Genomic DNA, 15,018 nt, shown 5'->3' with positions numbered 1-15,018 from the left:
TTTGTGTGGCCCCCAAATTGGTACTCACGAATCGGCTGGAGTTGTTGTTGCGCACCGTCTTGGCATTCCCAAAGGCCTCCAGGAGCGGGTTCGACTTCAGGATGATGTCCTTCACATGCTGCAAAAGACAGGAAACGCTTACTCTTGAGAAAGTCCTTCCTGACTGAGGATCCTCTCCATTTGGAGAGAGCGGATCCCCAAGAAGGGATCCCTGGGTTGCTGGAATCAGGAAAGCCAAGGGGAAGCAATGGGAGTCCTATATTTGTCCATCATGGGTTTTTACCTGGACTTTGGGTCCTCCGCCGGAGACTCTGGAGATGTAGCTCATGATGTACTTGGCTGCCACCGTCTTCCCGGCTCCGCTCTCTCCGCTGCAAAGGAAAGGGAAGAAAAGAAGGAGAAGGAAGGGAAGAAGAGAATAACATGGAGGAGGAAAAGGAGGAGGAGGAGAAGGAGTAAGAAGAGGAGGAGGAAGAGAAGAAGAGGAAGGGAAGGAAGAGAAGAAGAGGAGGAGGAGAGTAAGGGGAGGCAGAGGAGGGAAAAGAAGGAGAAGAGGAGGAGAAGGAGAAAAAAGAGGAGAGTTAAAAGAAGGAAGAGGAAAAGGAGAGAAGGAGGAGGAGGAGAAGGAGATAGTGAAGGAAGAAAAGGAGAAGAAGAAGATGGAGGAGAAGGAAAGGAAGAAGAGGAGGACAATAATGTGAAGGAGGAAAAGGATGAGGAGAAGGAGGAAGAGAAGGAAGAGGAAGAAAAAGAATAATAGGAAGGGAATGAAGGAGAAAGAAAAGAAAGAAGAAGAGCCAGAGGAGGGAGAAGGAGGAAAAAAGAAGAAGGATAGGTAAAAGGAGAAGGAAGAAGAAAAGAACGAAAGGAAGAGAAAAGAGGAGGAGGAGGAGGAAGGGAAATGGTGGAGAAAAAGAAAAGAAGATAAGAAGAGGAGAAGAAAAAGGACAAGAAGTAAGAGAAGAAAAGTAGAGGAAGAGGAGTAGAGAACAAGAAGAGGAAGAGAAAAGAGGAGGAAGAAAAGAAAAGAAGAGGAGGAGAAAAAGGAGGAGAGGTAAGAGGAAAAAAAGGAGGAAGAGAAGAAAAAGAGAAGAAGAGGAGAAGTGGAGGAGGAAGAAAAAAGAAGAGAAGAGGAAGAGGAAGAGAGAAAGAGGAGGAGAGAAAAAGAAGAAGAGGGGAAGGAGAGGAATAACAATAACAACATTTAAAACAGAATAAAAAGACAAAAATCCCACAATCTCCCCCATGAATGCCAACCCACTCTGGACCCCAAATACGGGGACAAGACCCTTTTCCGCATTACCTGATAATGACACATTGGTTCTCCCCGTCGATCATCATGTTGCGATACATGTTGTCCGCCAGTGCATAGATGTGCGGAGGGTTTTCATACTGAGCCTGCGGGGAAACACGCCTCGGTTATCGATTTAGTTATTAAAATCATCCTTTTTGTGGCTTCTTGGCCCGACAGGGTCCCCAAAATAATGAGTGACAACATTTTAAAAGGATGAAAGAAAAGGAAAATCTGATGAAAATAGATTCAAATTCCTTTTTAAAAAGCAGTCCCCACAATGGCCACAAGGCGGCAGCACCAGAGCAGTAAAAATATTGGACTAAAGGCAAAGGTAAAACATTTAAAAATATGTATTTTTGGACTAAAGGTAAGAGTTAAAAAAATTAAAAATATATACACGCACACACACACATATATATATATAACAAATAATAAAACTAACAATAACTAACTATCAATAGGAAAATAATTGGCAGTCAGATTTAAAAAATCTAACTTCAGTATTTGGAGCTTTCAAAATGATAACTGCGATTAGAATAAGAAAATGACTTTAAGCGGAAAGTGGGAAAGTATTTGTCTTTAGATCTTAAAAAGAAGTCGCTCTGCGTATGCTCAGGGGCTGCTTGCATTCATGGAAGCATCTTTGGCGGGGCTTGTTTTTCCTGAGGGAGGAATGCACTCTGCACATGCTCAGGAGGCACACGGTCTCAGCCTGCAATTGCTCTGCCAGAAGAAGAAAAGCCAAATGGACGGAAAGGTACTCACGGCTCCTTGGTACAAGTCGACCTCGCGGTCGGTGAAGTACGGCAACGGCTTGAAAGGGTTGACGGAAATCAGCACCGGACCAATATAAGTCTGGGTTTTCTCAAGTTAAGGACCATATACACATACATATATATATACACACACACACACACACACACACACAAAATTGTAATTATAATAAGGCTTTCATTTTGGAATTAAAACATGAAGGATATATGAAATGAGATGCCTAAGAACATCGGTGAAATATTGCATTACAATCTCACTTTAATAAGAAAAGGAAAAGGCAGCTTAGAGTAAAAATGCAACTTCGGGGAAAGTTGGCTAAAAGAGTTGTGAGTCTGGAGACTTGCCCGGTTCTCAGACATCAGTGGTGGCCAAAGGCTGCCCACTGCACCATGCGCCATTTTCCCACCTTGACCCTATTTTGGCCACAACTGGCCCGTTTTTGCCTGCGAGATGCAGCCAAGACGCCAAAGCCCTTCTTGCGCCCAACATCGCCCCAAAAAACGTGGAAATGGATACGAAGATGTAGTCATCGGAGAAGCGCTTGTGGAGGTTGTCCACGATGGCGTCTTCGCTGATCTTGGAGAGGAGCACCATGTCGTCCACGCCGCTCTGCTTCACATTTTGCGCCTGCCAATGGTAACGCTCTTTGCTGCCCTGTTGGGACAGAGGAAAAGAAAGAGGAGTCAACATGGCAGGTCGCATCAGCGCATGCGGCGCACTCCACAACGCATGACACGTCTCAGCCCAGGCTTCCAAAATCTCAAACATACAGATCTGTGTATTGGTTTTTGCTTGTTAACATGGACGTTGTTGTCATACAGTCTCTTTATTTGCATCTGCACTGCAGAAATTAACGCAGTTTGACGCCGCTTTAACTGCCCTGGCTCCATCTTATCTGATTTTTAATTGGTTCATTTGCACCAGAGCTCTCAGAAAAAGGAGGTTAAACATCTCACCGAACTACAAATCCCAGAATTGCATTGCATTGAGCCACAGAAGTTAAAGCGGTGCCAAATTGGGATTATTTCCGCAGTGTGGATGCAACCAGATTGGTCCCAGTCCACTAATGACGCCTGTCTTAATGGAGAGGTGGAATATAAATAAACAATATTGATGATGATGATGATGATATGGCCCCTGAGACGGTTTTGTGGCCCTCGACCTTTGCAAAAGTGGCCCAAAAAGGTGGTCAGATTGTCCAATCTAGGAGCCTCTATGGACCTTTCCACTTTCTGGATTGCAAATGCTTAGAGAAACTTGGTGTGCGCATGTGTGCAAGGCACAAACTTTGTGCAAACTCGTCCTTGGTCACCTTTTCCTTGAAATGCAAGCACTTTCCTCCCTTTTTAAATCAATTTGATCCACAAATTCGGATTTTTACGTCCGGTTCCTTTCCTCGCTCCTCACCGAAATGCCTTCCTTGGACGGCCTCTTTCTCAGTCCCTCCGCAGCAACATTTTTGGGGATCAAACTTTAGAAAAGGCGGGTTGCCAAGGCTTCTGAGACAAAGCCGGCCGGCCGTTGCCATGCGACTTACGGACAGAAGGGTTTACGGGAAAGAAACAGGGAAGGAAGGGAAAACAAGAGACAGAGGAAAAGCAGCAAAACAGAGGCCTTATATCCCAAAATGTTTGGTGTTTGAATGACAAGTTGTGCTTTTAGACTATGGGCCATTTTAGGTCCCATAAACCCAAAAAGTGGGACACTTTCTATATTAGTTTTGCCATTTTATATAGGGGACACCACTTTATATAGGGACATAGACTCTACGACGCTATGAAAATAGGTGTCCCCTATATCAAATGGCAATATCACTGCATTGCAGAATATATGTATGTATACGCTTGAATCCATGGATGCACAGCGCATAACCTTTATGGCATCTGCGTCGTCCCTTGGTTTTGGCCTGGAAACCTGAGGTCTTGACAACCTTAAAAGCTGGACCAGCCGGGTTTCCTTCCCCGGGGTTAAACATCCCCGCCCTCATATGCGCCATGCGCAGAAACCGTCTGCGTCGGTTGCAAAATGGGCCTCTCGCCCATTAACTTGGGTTGGGCACCTTTGGAGATTCCCATCCGTCTTGGAGGAAAACTGAATAACAAAGTCCTCCAAGGATTGCAACTAGTAGTAAATGGGGGAGCATCAGTGTCCCTCGACGGTTAAGATGCGCAAACTCGGGTTTGGCCAAAAAATGTGAAGAAAGGAACAGGTTTTGAAATGCCCTCTTTGCAAATTCGTCTGGCAGAAGGAATGCCAAAGCCTTATTTGCAGTGCAAACACACACAAACACAACCCCGCCCTGCAAGGTCGGCGTTGGCACATTCCTATTAATGAAGGGTTGGGAGGCGAGGGCCAAGTGTACTTTATGCCAGTGGAGTGGCGTTAGCACCCTTTACTGCCCAGGCTCAAAGAAAAGGTGTTTTATATAGAAAGAAAGAAAGAAAGAAAGAAAGAAAGAAAGAAAGAAAGAAAGAAAGATAGATAGATATCCAAGACCAAATCTTGGGTTTGCAAAAATATATGCATGGAAAACAAAAAATCCCGCGCTCCCCAGAAATGTTGCAAAACCATGCTCTGTTTCCTTTCCCTGGCAATGTCCAATAGTTCTGCATGAATGCAAAGACGTAGCCATGTTAGTCTGTAGGATCAGTACAACAAACCTCCATTTCTTTGAACCCTTTCCAGGCAAGGAAACCATTTCCCACTTTTGAAAAAGCCCTGGGTTCAAATGTCGCTTCCACCATTTTCTTGACCAACTTCCCAAAGAGGGACAGCCCTCCGGTATTTAATTTTCATTGCCTCCCAGCCATTGCGTTCCCAGGACTGACCCTTCATCCTTCTCTGCATCCGCTAGGATTAATTAGGCTAATTAATTAGGGATTAATTGGTCCTTTCCTCATCTACCTGTACAAACCAGAAGGAAAAACCCGTCTCTTTCCACCTAGGTTTTGGGGACCCCCTTTCGCTAAGACTTCGCGTTTAAGTTCCAAGCGGGAAAACATGTCTTCTGTATCTAAATATGAAGGATGCATTTAGATTATTATCAATAATTATTAATTATTGATATCAATATTGGTAATTAACATCTTAATTTCTGTCCGTAGGCGTCGCGGTTTGGATCAGAAACTGTAGGAACGATCCCGAACCGGTGATCAAGGGAGAGGTTTGGAAACTCTGAATCAGGATGGTTTTGCTCCATGTTTTGGAAGAAGAGAGGAAAGGGTTAGGAATGCAAAGGATGCGTGACTCAAACCCATCGCAATCCCTGACATGTCGGGTCAAGCCTGGACCTGAGTTCCAGTTCTGCTCAAAACGGGTGCAAAGGTTTGGTACGCGGACGGCCCTTTTCTTGAAAACATGTGCTCAAACGCCACGGAAAAGAGTTAAACATTAGCCAAGGGTAGATAAAGCATAAAAGGAACAGCTGCCTGGGATAAAAACCATTTTCGGTGTGTGTTTGCGTCAGACGGAAACGGAGAAAGTTGCTGTCGCGCGCTGTTGAGTCGCTTCTGCAAATGTGATAAGCATGCCCTCTATTCCTTCATCCAAGTCATTGATAAAGGTGTTGAATAGCAAACTGGTCCCAGGACAGACTCCCACTGGACACCCCATCGGTCACTTCTCTCCAGGATGAAGAAGAGGAACCATTGCTGACCACCTTCAGGTCCGGACAATCAACCATCTACAAACCCATTTAATAACTGCATTCTCTGGCCCACATTTTAACAGGCTTATTTGCAAGAATGTCAACAGTGAAGTCGAAGGCTTTTGTGGCCGGCATCCATAGTGTTTTTGTGGGGTTTTGGGGGCTGTGGCCATGTCCTGGAAGAGCTTATTCCTGATGTTTTGCTGGCATCTCTGGCTTTGGCATTTTCAGGGAATCATATATAACCGTCTCTGAAGATGCCAAAGCCACAGATGCTGCCGAAACGTCAGGAATAAACTCTTCTAGGACATGGCCCCAGAGTCCAAAGAAATGAGGTATGCTCCATCCTTCTATGCATCTGTGTGCAGTAGACCCTTTGCAAGAACCAGAAGGTGCTTCCGATGCGAAATGGAAAGGAAGAAGGAGAAATGGGAAAGAAGGAAGGAAGGAAAGAAGGAAGGAAGGAAGGAAGGGAAAAGACCAGAAGGGAGGAGAGGATGTATTTGGTTTTACTCATCCTAAGACACCCTTTATGAGTAGGAATGGAGAGCAGTCCTTTAATACATACATAGCCATGTGGGCACATGTTAATGTTGTTTGCTTGCTCTGGGCTTGAAGCATCATCTCAACATTCGTCTGACGCCGCAAACATGTCCCACGTCACGCCCGGTGGCCAAAGCCAAGGAAATGTGCCCCAAATTTGCCATTTTTGTACAAGAATCGGTGAGGTCTTTCAACATGAGAACCAATGTGCCGTATTAGTTTGAGCCTTGGGACTCCAGGAGATGAGGGTTCAAATCCTTGCAAGGTAGCCTTGGCCAAGTCACACTCTCAGCCTAATCGAGGAAGGCAATGGCGCCAAGCCTCTTCTGAAGACCCAGCCATTTCTTATCAAGCAACACCAAAATAGAGTCGGCGGCTGCATCCGCACGGCAGAATTAATGCAGTTCGACGCTGCTTTGACTCCCACGGCGGCATGCAATGGCATCCTGGGATGTGTAGTTCCTTGTGTCCCCAGAGATCTCTGGCACAGAAAGCTAAGTGTCTCACCAAACTAAACCCCAGGATCCCATCGCATGGAGCCATGGCAGTTAAAGCAGTGTCAAAGTGGATCGTTTCTGCAATCTGGACGCAGCCTTAGTTCATTTTCTCTCTCTCTCTCTCGTTTTGGCTGTTCCTAAAACTGGAGAAAAAGAATAACAGATCTGAAGGGCTATTTCTGTAAACTATAGTTCCTCTAACTTGCAATTTGGGAGCGTGATTCAACCCAGGCGGAAGCGGAGAGGGATGGAAATAAAACAAGGGTCTCTCTTTCGGTCCTCTCTTTTCGGAAGGAGGAAAGAGGGATTGGGTTTTAAAAAGCCAAACAAAACTACTTCTCTTTGGGATTTCTTTTGCCAAACAATCCTCCTGAAATTGAAGCAAATACTAACTTTTACAGCTCTCAGATTGTCCTTTCTGAAGGTGATATATCCAAAGGGCTGTTTGAAATTGCAATTATATAATAATATAAATAATTATAATAGTAATGATGCCTGAAATCTTGGATAGACTCTATTCAAGAGTTCAGGAATCGTCATTATTATTATCATTATTTCTGATATGATATTGCAATTTCAAGCAGTCCCTTGGAATATTATGTATATGTGTATATATATATGTGTGTGTGTGTATAATATTATTTTATATGAGGCTGTTTGAAATTGCAATGATGTAATAATAGAAATAATTATAATAATAATGATAAATCCTGAATTTTTGGATAGAGTTTAATTCCTTCCAATGCCAAGGGATTTAAAAGGAAAGGGCCCCTGTTGCCCCAAAACTAAAGCAGCTGTGGCCTATTGCTTTGATAAATGGCTTTATTTAACTCCTCAGAGTTTTCTTTCCTCCATTTAAACTCACTGGGAAGAAACACACACATCTTGGAGGCTTTGGAGAAAGGAGAGTTTCCTTGAAATTTAAAATTAAGGGGGCAAGAGTTGGACTTAAAAACTTTGTCAAAGTGTTTGGATGCAGCACTTTGAGTCTTTGCAAAAAAACCCCTTGGGATTAACTTTTGATTCTCTGTTTGGGTGCCCTTGGGTTTCTCAATCCCCCTTTTAAAAACCCATTAAACATGAGAAAAGGAAGGAAGGTAACTTTTAAAGCTGTCTGCAAAGGGAGGAATAAAAAGCCAAGGCACTTACCATGATGGCTCCAGGAAAGGTCCTTTTTGTAGGTGGAGGGCTGCTCAGGGTCCCATCTTGGCTCCAGGTGAGATCAATGCAATCCCCTGGGAGGCTTTGCTCCCCTTTATTCCTCTTTCCAAACTTAATCCCCCTCTTCCTTCCTTCTCTCCAGTTGCAACAACCTTTCCCTGCTCTCTGGTTCTTCCTCTTCCTCTGGGCAGGTATGGGCTGGGCCACCAGGAAGGAAAGAAGGAAGGAAGGAGGCAGGCAGGGACAGGTAGCCTTGTTGCAAGGTTGCCTTGCCTTTCTGGCTTGCTGGGAGAAAAGGTTGGGACTTGGTTGCAAATGGAAAAGAAAGGGAGGCAAAGGGGAGGCAGCAGACTAAGCTCCCTGGCGCCCCCTGGTGGAGCACACGCGCCCAGCAGCGCAGCTCAGGGCGCCTCCGTGGCGCAACACTAGCCTCTCCTGGACAAAAGGGGAAACTGCAGCGCTGACCCACCGGCAACTGGGCTATAGTCTTCTTTTTCCTCCTTTCCTTTCTTTCTATCCTCTTTTCCTTCTTTTCTTTTTCTCTTTCATTCCTTTCCATTCCCTTCCTTTTCTTCCTTCCTGTTTTTTTCGTTCTTTCTTCCCATTTCCTTCCTTTTCATTCTTCCTCTTTTCATTCTTTCTTTTCCCACTTCCTTCCTTCCTTTTGTTCTTCCTAACTTCAGTTTTCTTCACTTTTTTCCCCTTCCTTCCTTTTCATTCTTCCTTCCTTCCTGTTTTCTTTTCATTCTTTTTCTCCCTTCCTTCCTTTTGTTCTTCCTACCTTGTTTCCTTCACTTTTTCCTTTCTTTGCTTCCTTTTCATTCTTTTCCTTCTTGTTTTTTTCCCACTTTTCCCACTTCCTTCCTTCCTTCCTTTTGTTCTTCCTACCTTCAGTTTCCTTCACTTTTCCTCTTTCCTTCCTTCCTCGGCTTCCTTCCTTCCTTCTTTTCCTTTCATTCTCTCTCTCTTCTTTCCTTTTTTCCATCCTTCCTTCCGCTGGAGCCGCAAAAGCTTGCAACGTATACATTGTGCATTTTGGTCGTACCAATAACGGTGTCTCATCTGTGGATTTTGGGAGTTATTGCAGGAAGCAACTGGTGGAGGGGGATTATGGGGTGCGTCAGTGATTCCCAAACCTGGCCTTCCAGGAGTTTTGGACTTCGGCTCCCAGAATCCCAGACCAAGGTGGCTGAGGCTGCTGGGAGGTGAAGTCCTAAACACCTGGAAGGCCAGGTGTTGTGTTATTCATTCTTGCAAAGTTGTTGTCTTGGGTTGCATCTCCCCGAGAATCCAACTGGATGTGGCGGGGGATTATGGGAGCTGTAGTCCCAAACTGGAACTTTCCCCCAAGCTCTACTTGACTCTATGAAACCATGACAAACTACAAGTCCCAGGACTCCATAGGATGGAGGCGACCTCTCCAAACAATCTCTTGACAATCCTCCCGCCATTGTGCCCCAAAAACAAGACCAAAGCGCACAACGTCTCTGCAAATATCGAGCACGGTCCCCCTGGAGGGTGCTTTTTATTATTATTATAATTATTAGAAATATTGGTTTGTTTCATAGTATCTTGGGGGGCTTGGCCCATCCTTACTGAACAGAGCGTTGGGAGGGAGGGAAGGGGGAAAGGCGACGGGACACAAAACGCAGAGCGAGGCGCGCGGAAAAACCGGGGAGCCGCCCGCCATTCTTTGCAAAACATGCGGAACGCTTTTTAACAAAGAATGTGTTAATGCAAACTGGTAATGAAAAGAGAGAAGAACCCAGACTCGAAGAGCAGGAAAAGAGGGATGTGTGGATATTCCGAAAGACGCCCGGAAGCCTCCGCGTGACTGTCGTAGTCGCTGCTGGTTTGGAGAGTTGCAGCAATCCCTTCTTTGCCCATCCGTTTCTTCTCGCCTTCTGGCAAACCACCTGCGTTGTGTTGTGTTCTTTGTTGCTGCCAAAAGTCACAATGTGATGGTTGCAATCTCTCCCGGCCGCCAGCGGCTGCCACAGTCACCCGGAAGCTCCTGGAAAGACAAAAAGGCAAATGGTTACGGCAATGGGTCCAAATGAACTTCTCCCCTGCTAGATCAACCGCAAAACCCAAGCCCCTTGGAGAAAACAAGGGGAATCCATGGTTGTGTGTGTGACAATTGGGTTAAAGCAACAAAACTGGTCCACTGGAAGCTTCTCCCAACCAATCTTGACCAAGAAAAAGCTTCATGTCTCCACTCCGCACGGACACGCATTAACCACAAATGTGGGGCATGCCCAATCCTCCTGATGCTCTTGGACTAGAGCTCCGATCACCCCCTTCATCACCTGGGGCTGATGGGAGTTGCTGTCTAGCAGCCTGAAGGGGCCATAGTTTAGAAGCAGCGATCCCCAAACTCTGTCCTTCCAGGTGTTTTGGACTTCGGCTCCCAGAATGCCAGACCACTACCCCAAATGGTGGAGGCTTCTAGGCTCTGCAGTCCAAATACCTGGAGGACAAGAATTTCGGAAGCACTGGTTTAGAGTAACGTATTCTACCAAATTTGGGGAAAGGTGCCCATGACCAGCCAAGATGGGTGGCTTTTCTCAACAATCATAGGCCTCTATCGGCCATGCCCCCTTCTTTTCCATTTGACTCTCTCCTTCGCACCCCTTTCCCACAAGAGAAAGACGAAAAAAACCCAAAAGGGGTGTCCAACAAAGCGAGACTTTTCAGAAAGACAACCCACAAGAGATAGAGACCAGAAGGAGAATTGGGGCCAAAGCCAGACCCCTGTTTTCTCCCCAAAATCCAAGCCACAGAGTGCCTCTTTATCCAGGATCGGCTTTGCAAACCCTGACTGCCAGAATGGGATGCTCAGAAAGATCTCTCTCTCGATAACACAATCCATTCTCGTCACTCTTACACACAGAACAAAAGCAAGGCTTCTTGCATCTCTCCCGAAGTGTCAACGTTTTGGGATCCTCCCCTGAAAGGATGGCACCAAGTGGCCCAAATGGCAATTTTGCCTCCTTGCGATACTGGGGCTTTTGAGTGTGTTTTTAAGGGCTCAATAGTTTGGTTAAGAAAGACAACGACAAAGCAATGGAGACGGAGAAAGAGACGAGGAATGGGATGCTCCACCTTCTTGCCTTCCGTTTTTTACTGCGCTTTCCCATCCAACGGATGCTTTCCCACCCACATAATTGTTTCAAAAAATCATCAAAATATAAGTAATATTCCCCCCCCCAGAAGAGTTTTTGTGCCTCAGTGTTAAGTGCTACACAACCAAACTGTACGCTATAGAAGGGGGGAAATATACTCAGAAAAGAGAAAGGATTCGGGAGAAAGATTGAGAAAAAGATTGCGCAGGAAACAGAGGGAAAAATAGAGGTTAACATGGATGTATTTATAAACACACACACACACAGCCATGACATTATTCCACCCACCAACCCTTGCAAAAGATTTGCATACACTGACATTTCTTTTTTACGTTAAAAAAGGACTAACAAGTCACCTTATTTTTCAGTGAGCCAAAAAGTACTGACCCGAAATCGTCTTTTCCAGGGAGGTGTTGAAAAGACATGATCCTAGGCGATCCAGCAAACACACAAGGAGAGCCGTTTCCAAAACCCATGCTGCAAAACATTCACGTTTTCAGACACTTGTGGGTCCTGGTGGCAGCCTTATTCTACCCAAAGGTAAATGCTTTCCCCATATGCCATGAAAAAACCCCAAACGGGGGATTCGGAAACATTCACCGTTGCAGCAAAGATGGAGAAGGCACTGTCTAAGCTGGCGGAGGACTATTCGGCTAAGAAGCGGCAGCCTCAGCGATGCAAAAGAGAAGAAGAGGCAGGGAGAGAAAGACGCGAAGTGGAAACATGAAACGCGGAAACGCAGGTGGGAGAAACGAAAAGTGTGGCAAAGAAGTTGGGGGCCACAACTGAATCGGTTATGAGTAAACTTAGTGTGATGGGGGATCTTCTGCAAGTGTGTAAAACGGCTAGAATGCAGCACAAACTAAGATGGTGAGCTCCAGCCATCAATGATGGTGACTGAAGATTGAGTGTTCCCCACACCGCAAACTGTGCAACACAGACTCTCACACACACACATATATAACAAACCAAAAGTGGATGAGAAAAGGCTGGGGTGCATTTCTGCAGAAAGCAAGACACTATGGCAAGACCTCTCCCCAAATCCCTGGACCGTACTACGAGAAAAGAGAGGAATGACAGGCATCTGGTTACCGCCCTCCGGAAATCATGTTTACACAACCCTTTGCGTTGAAAACGTGAACTAAAGGGGGAAAAGAAAAAAACGGGGTGGAGACAGCGGCGGGGAGGGGATTTAATCACCTTGACGGAAATGCACACACATTTTAAAAAATAATAACAACAACATGCACCGGGTGGAAAGTGGGGAGGAAAGAACTGGAAGGGAAGAAGGAAAGACGACGCTTTAAAAAAAGAAAAGAGGGGGGAAGGGGGAGGCTCAGAAACAGCGAAGTTTCCTGACCCTGCGCAAGAACAAACCTCTTTCTGGCTCCCTCTTTCCCTGTCTCACCTGGACCCAAAAAACACATTTGTGAGATTTAGAAGGGGTGCATGGGTGGGAGGGAAGAAAAGAGTTCGGAGAACATGAAGAGGTACAATAATACTGAAATAAAAGGTCCAGAGGAAGGAGGGCGAGGGAGGAATGGGCGAACATGGTTCTGTAGGTTTCCTTTTTGCCTTTTCCTGACACCCGGAAGGTTCTGTCCTCGCCGGTTGTGTCCAAAGCCAATACCCAGAGGTTTTTGTTTTGTGGGTTTCTTCCCCCCCCCCCCCCCCCACATGATCCTACACAATGCCACGTGGCAAGTTTTTCTACGAGTCTTCGAGGTTCCTCCTTCCGTCGCCGTCCCACAAACACCCACCACCGCCTCAGGGGTCTAAAAGGAATCCTGAGTTAAAAGTGGAGGCCTGGTTCAAGATGGCCACTGCGACGTCTCCTTGGGGCAGGAAGAGGAGGAAGAGAAGGAGGAGGAGAAACCCGTTGGTTTTTCCTTCCATTCCCCCTTCTCCCTCTATGAAGTTTTTGTCTCCTCGGTTTGTATCCGGTACGGAGAAGGGAAGCGAGGAGGAAGAGGCGGCAGCGGCGGCAAGAGAGTCCAGCGCAGCCTCTGGTCACATGATGCCGTTGGTGAGGTACTGGAAGCCGTCGTAGAGCTTGGTGGTGATGGAGCGCATGCTGCCGTCCACCATCTGTTCAACTAGCAGCTGGAGCTGTTCCTCCGTCATGTTCATGTGGAAACGCTCCTTCAGGTTCCGGATGGTGCTGGAGCCATGGAAGCAGGGCAGCTGGGAACCTGCAGTGGGTTCAAGGAAGAAGAGAAACGGGGGTCAGTACAAAAGCGGGGATTGCGTGCTGGAATGGACGTTGCTGGCGGTGAGTAAGGGCTGTTCAACAGTGGAACAAACTCCCTCGGAGTGTAGTGGAGTCTCCTTCCTTAGAGGTCTTTAAACAGAGGCTGGATGGCCATCTCTCAATGGGGATGCTTTGATTTAGATTTCCTGCATGGCAGAATGGGATTGGACTGGATCAGGGCCCTTGCGGTCTCTTCCAACTCTGATTCTATGAATCCCCAGCGCATCCAGCTATCATCGCATCCAAATTTGCAAGCGACTTTGGCCTAAAATGGCCTCACAGTGCTTCCGTTGTTTTATTTTAACCTGTGGCGTTAGACTCTTTTTGCTTATCGAAATTGTTGTTGTGCACTTTCAAGTAGTGTCTACTTATGGCGCCCCCATCACTGGGATTTCTCAGCAATATTTGTTCAGAGGTTTGCCATGACTTTGCTCTGAGGCTGAGAGAGCAGGGAAGTGAAGCCTGGTTCCCAGAGTCTTAGACCAACACTCAAACCACTACGCAACACTGACTCTCCTAAACTAGTTAAGATTGATTTTATTGTATCAGATACCCTGGTATCCCTAGATATGAAAATTACAATAAATTAACGAATAAAGCAAAAGCAGGGGAACATTTGAAGGTCAGATCATTCCCATTGCCTGCTGCTGGGGCTCACCTCACCCATAGCTCTTTCAGCAGCTGAAGCCGAAACACAGGCTGTTTCTGATTTATTTTATTGGATTTTCACCCCACTTATGAGCTTGAAAAGTTAACAACAACAACGCCTAGGGCAGCTAATGGGAGAATCAGAAACACACCGAGCCATGAAACCATTAGAAGAACAGAAAACATGGCCACGTAACCATTTGACACATCAAAAGCAGTTTTTAAAAAAGGACCCTGCCATCCATAAATGGCAAGAATAGTTTTAAAAGGCAGTTTTAAAGGATTCCTAGAGCGGGAAGATTTAGAGATGGCGGTCCAGGTGCTGATAGCCTCGAGGCTGGACTCCCGCAATGCGCTATACGTGGGGCGACCTCTGCACCACGTTTTTAATTCAATTAATCCAAACCACGGCAGCCAGATTGGATCCTGGCACATCTAGGACTGATCCTATTACCACAACATTAAAAGCACTCCACTGGCTGCCAATTTGTTCCTGGGCAAAGTACAAAGCGTTGTTTTTCCACCTGTAAAGCCCTACATAGATTGGGTCCAGGTTACCTAGAGGATCACCTTTTTCTATATAATCTGACACATAACCTGGGGGACACTGATTTCAGTCGCCCAAAACCAGGCTGACTGTTACTCGCGGGATGCTTTATTTTGCTGCTCCAACATTATGGAATAACCTGCCAGAAGAGATTGGTCAGCTGGAGACATACTGCCTCGATTCAAAACCAGTTTAAAGACTAATCTCTTCCAGCAATCCTACCCAGGTGGTTTTTAAATAATGAGTTTTAAAATATACAAATTGGTTTTATATGTTCTTTTTCACTGATGTTATGTGTCTAATTCTGGTTCCCCATCCTGATGGCGGAGCAATTCCGGAATCTGCGAAGCAAGCACTCGCCCTGCAGACAAGCCCTAGTTTTTGATGGCAGCCAGAAGGCAACAAAAGCCTGCTGTGAGCAAACTTGTGGAAGATGAATGGAGCAATAAAAGTGGCCAGCTCCAGCCTCAGGGGCAGCGTATGAACCCATGCTTGATGCTGGGGGTTAAGCTGGGTTTGGCTGCTCCTCCTG

General features: G+C 46.1%; 1 protein-coding gene and 1 pseudogene across 4 annotated transcripts in view; both read right to left on the bottom strand.

Moving 5' to 3' along the window:
* The window catches only part of LOC121915340, a 29,263-nt pseudogene extending 20,743 nt beyond the window's left edge, over positions 1–8,520 (bottom strand).
* An 883-nt stretch (positions 8,521–9,403) lies between these two features.
* The window catches only part of PI4KB (phosphatidylinositol 4-kinase beta), a 26,067-nt gene continuing 20,452 nt past the window's right edge, over positions 9,404–15,018 (bottom strand). For all 4 annotated transcript variants that reach the window (XM_042439910.1, XM_042439914.1, XM_042439911.1 and 1 more), the window contains one exon: positions 9,404–13,232. In XM_042439910.1, coding sequence (XP_042295844.1) covers positions 13,051–13,232 — 182 coding nt within the window. In that variant the 3' untranslated portion in view covers positions 9,404–13,050. The remainder of the gene's footprint in view (positions 13,233–15,018) is intronic.

The sequence above is a fragment of the Sceloporus undulatus genome, chromosome 9 (genome assembly GCF_019175285.1).
Source record: "Sceloporus undulatus isolate JIND9_A2432 ecotype Alabama chromosome 9, SceUnd_v1.1, whole genome shotgun sequence".
In the NCBI taxonomy this organism is placed as follows: domain Eukaryota; kingdom Metazoa; phylum Chordata; class Lepidosauria; order Squamata; family Phrynosomatidae; genus Sceloporus; species Sceloporus undulatus.
This window is presented reverse-complemented; position numbering and strand designations above follow the sequence as displayed.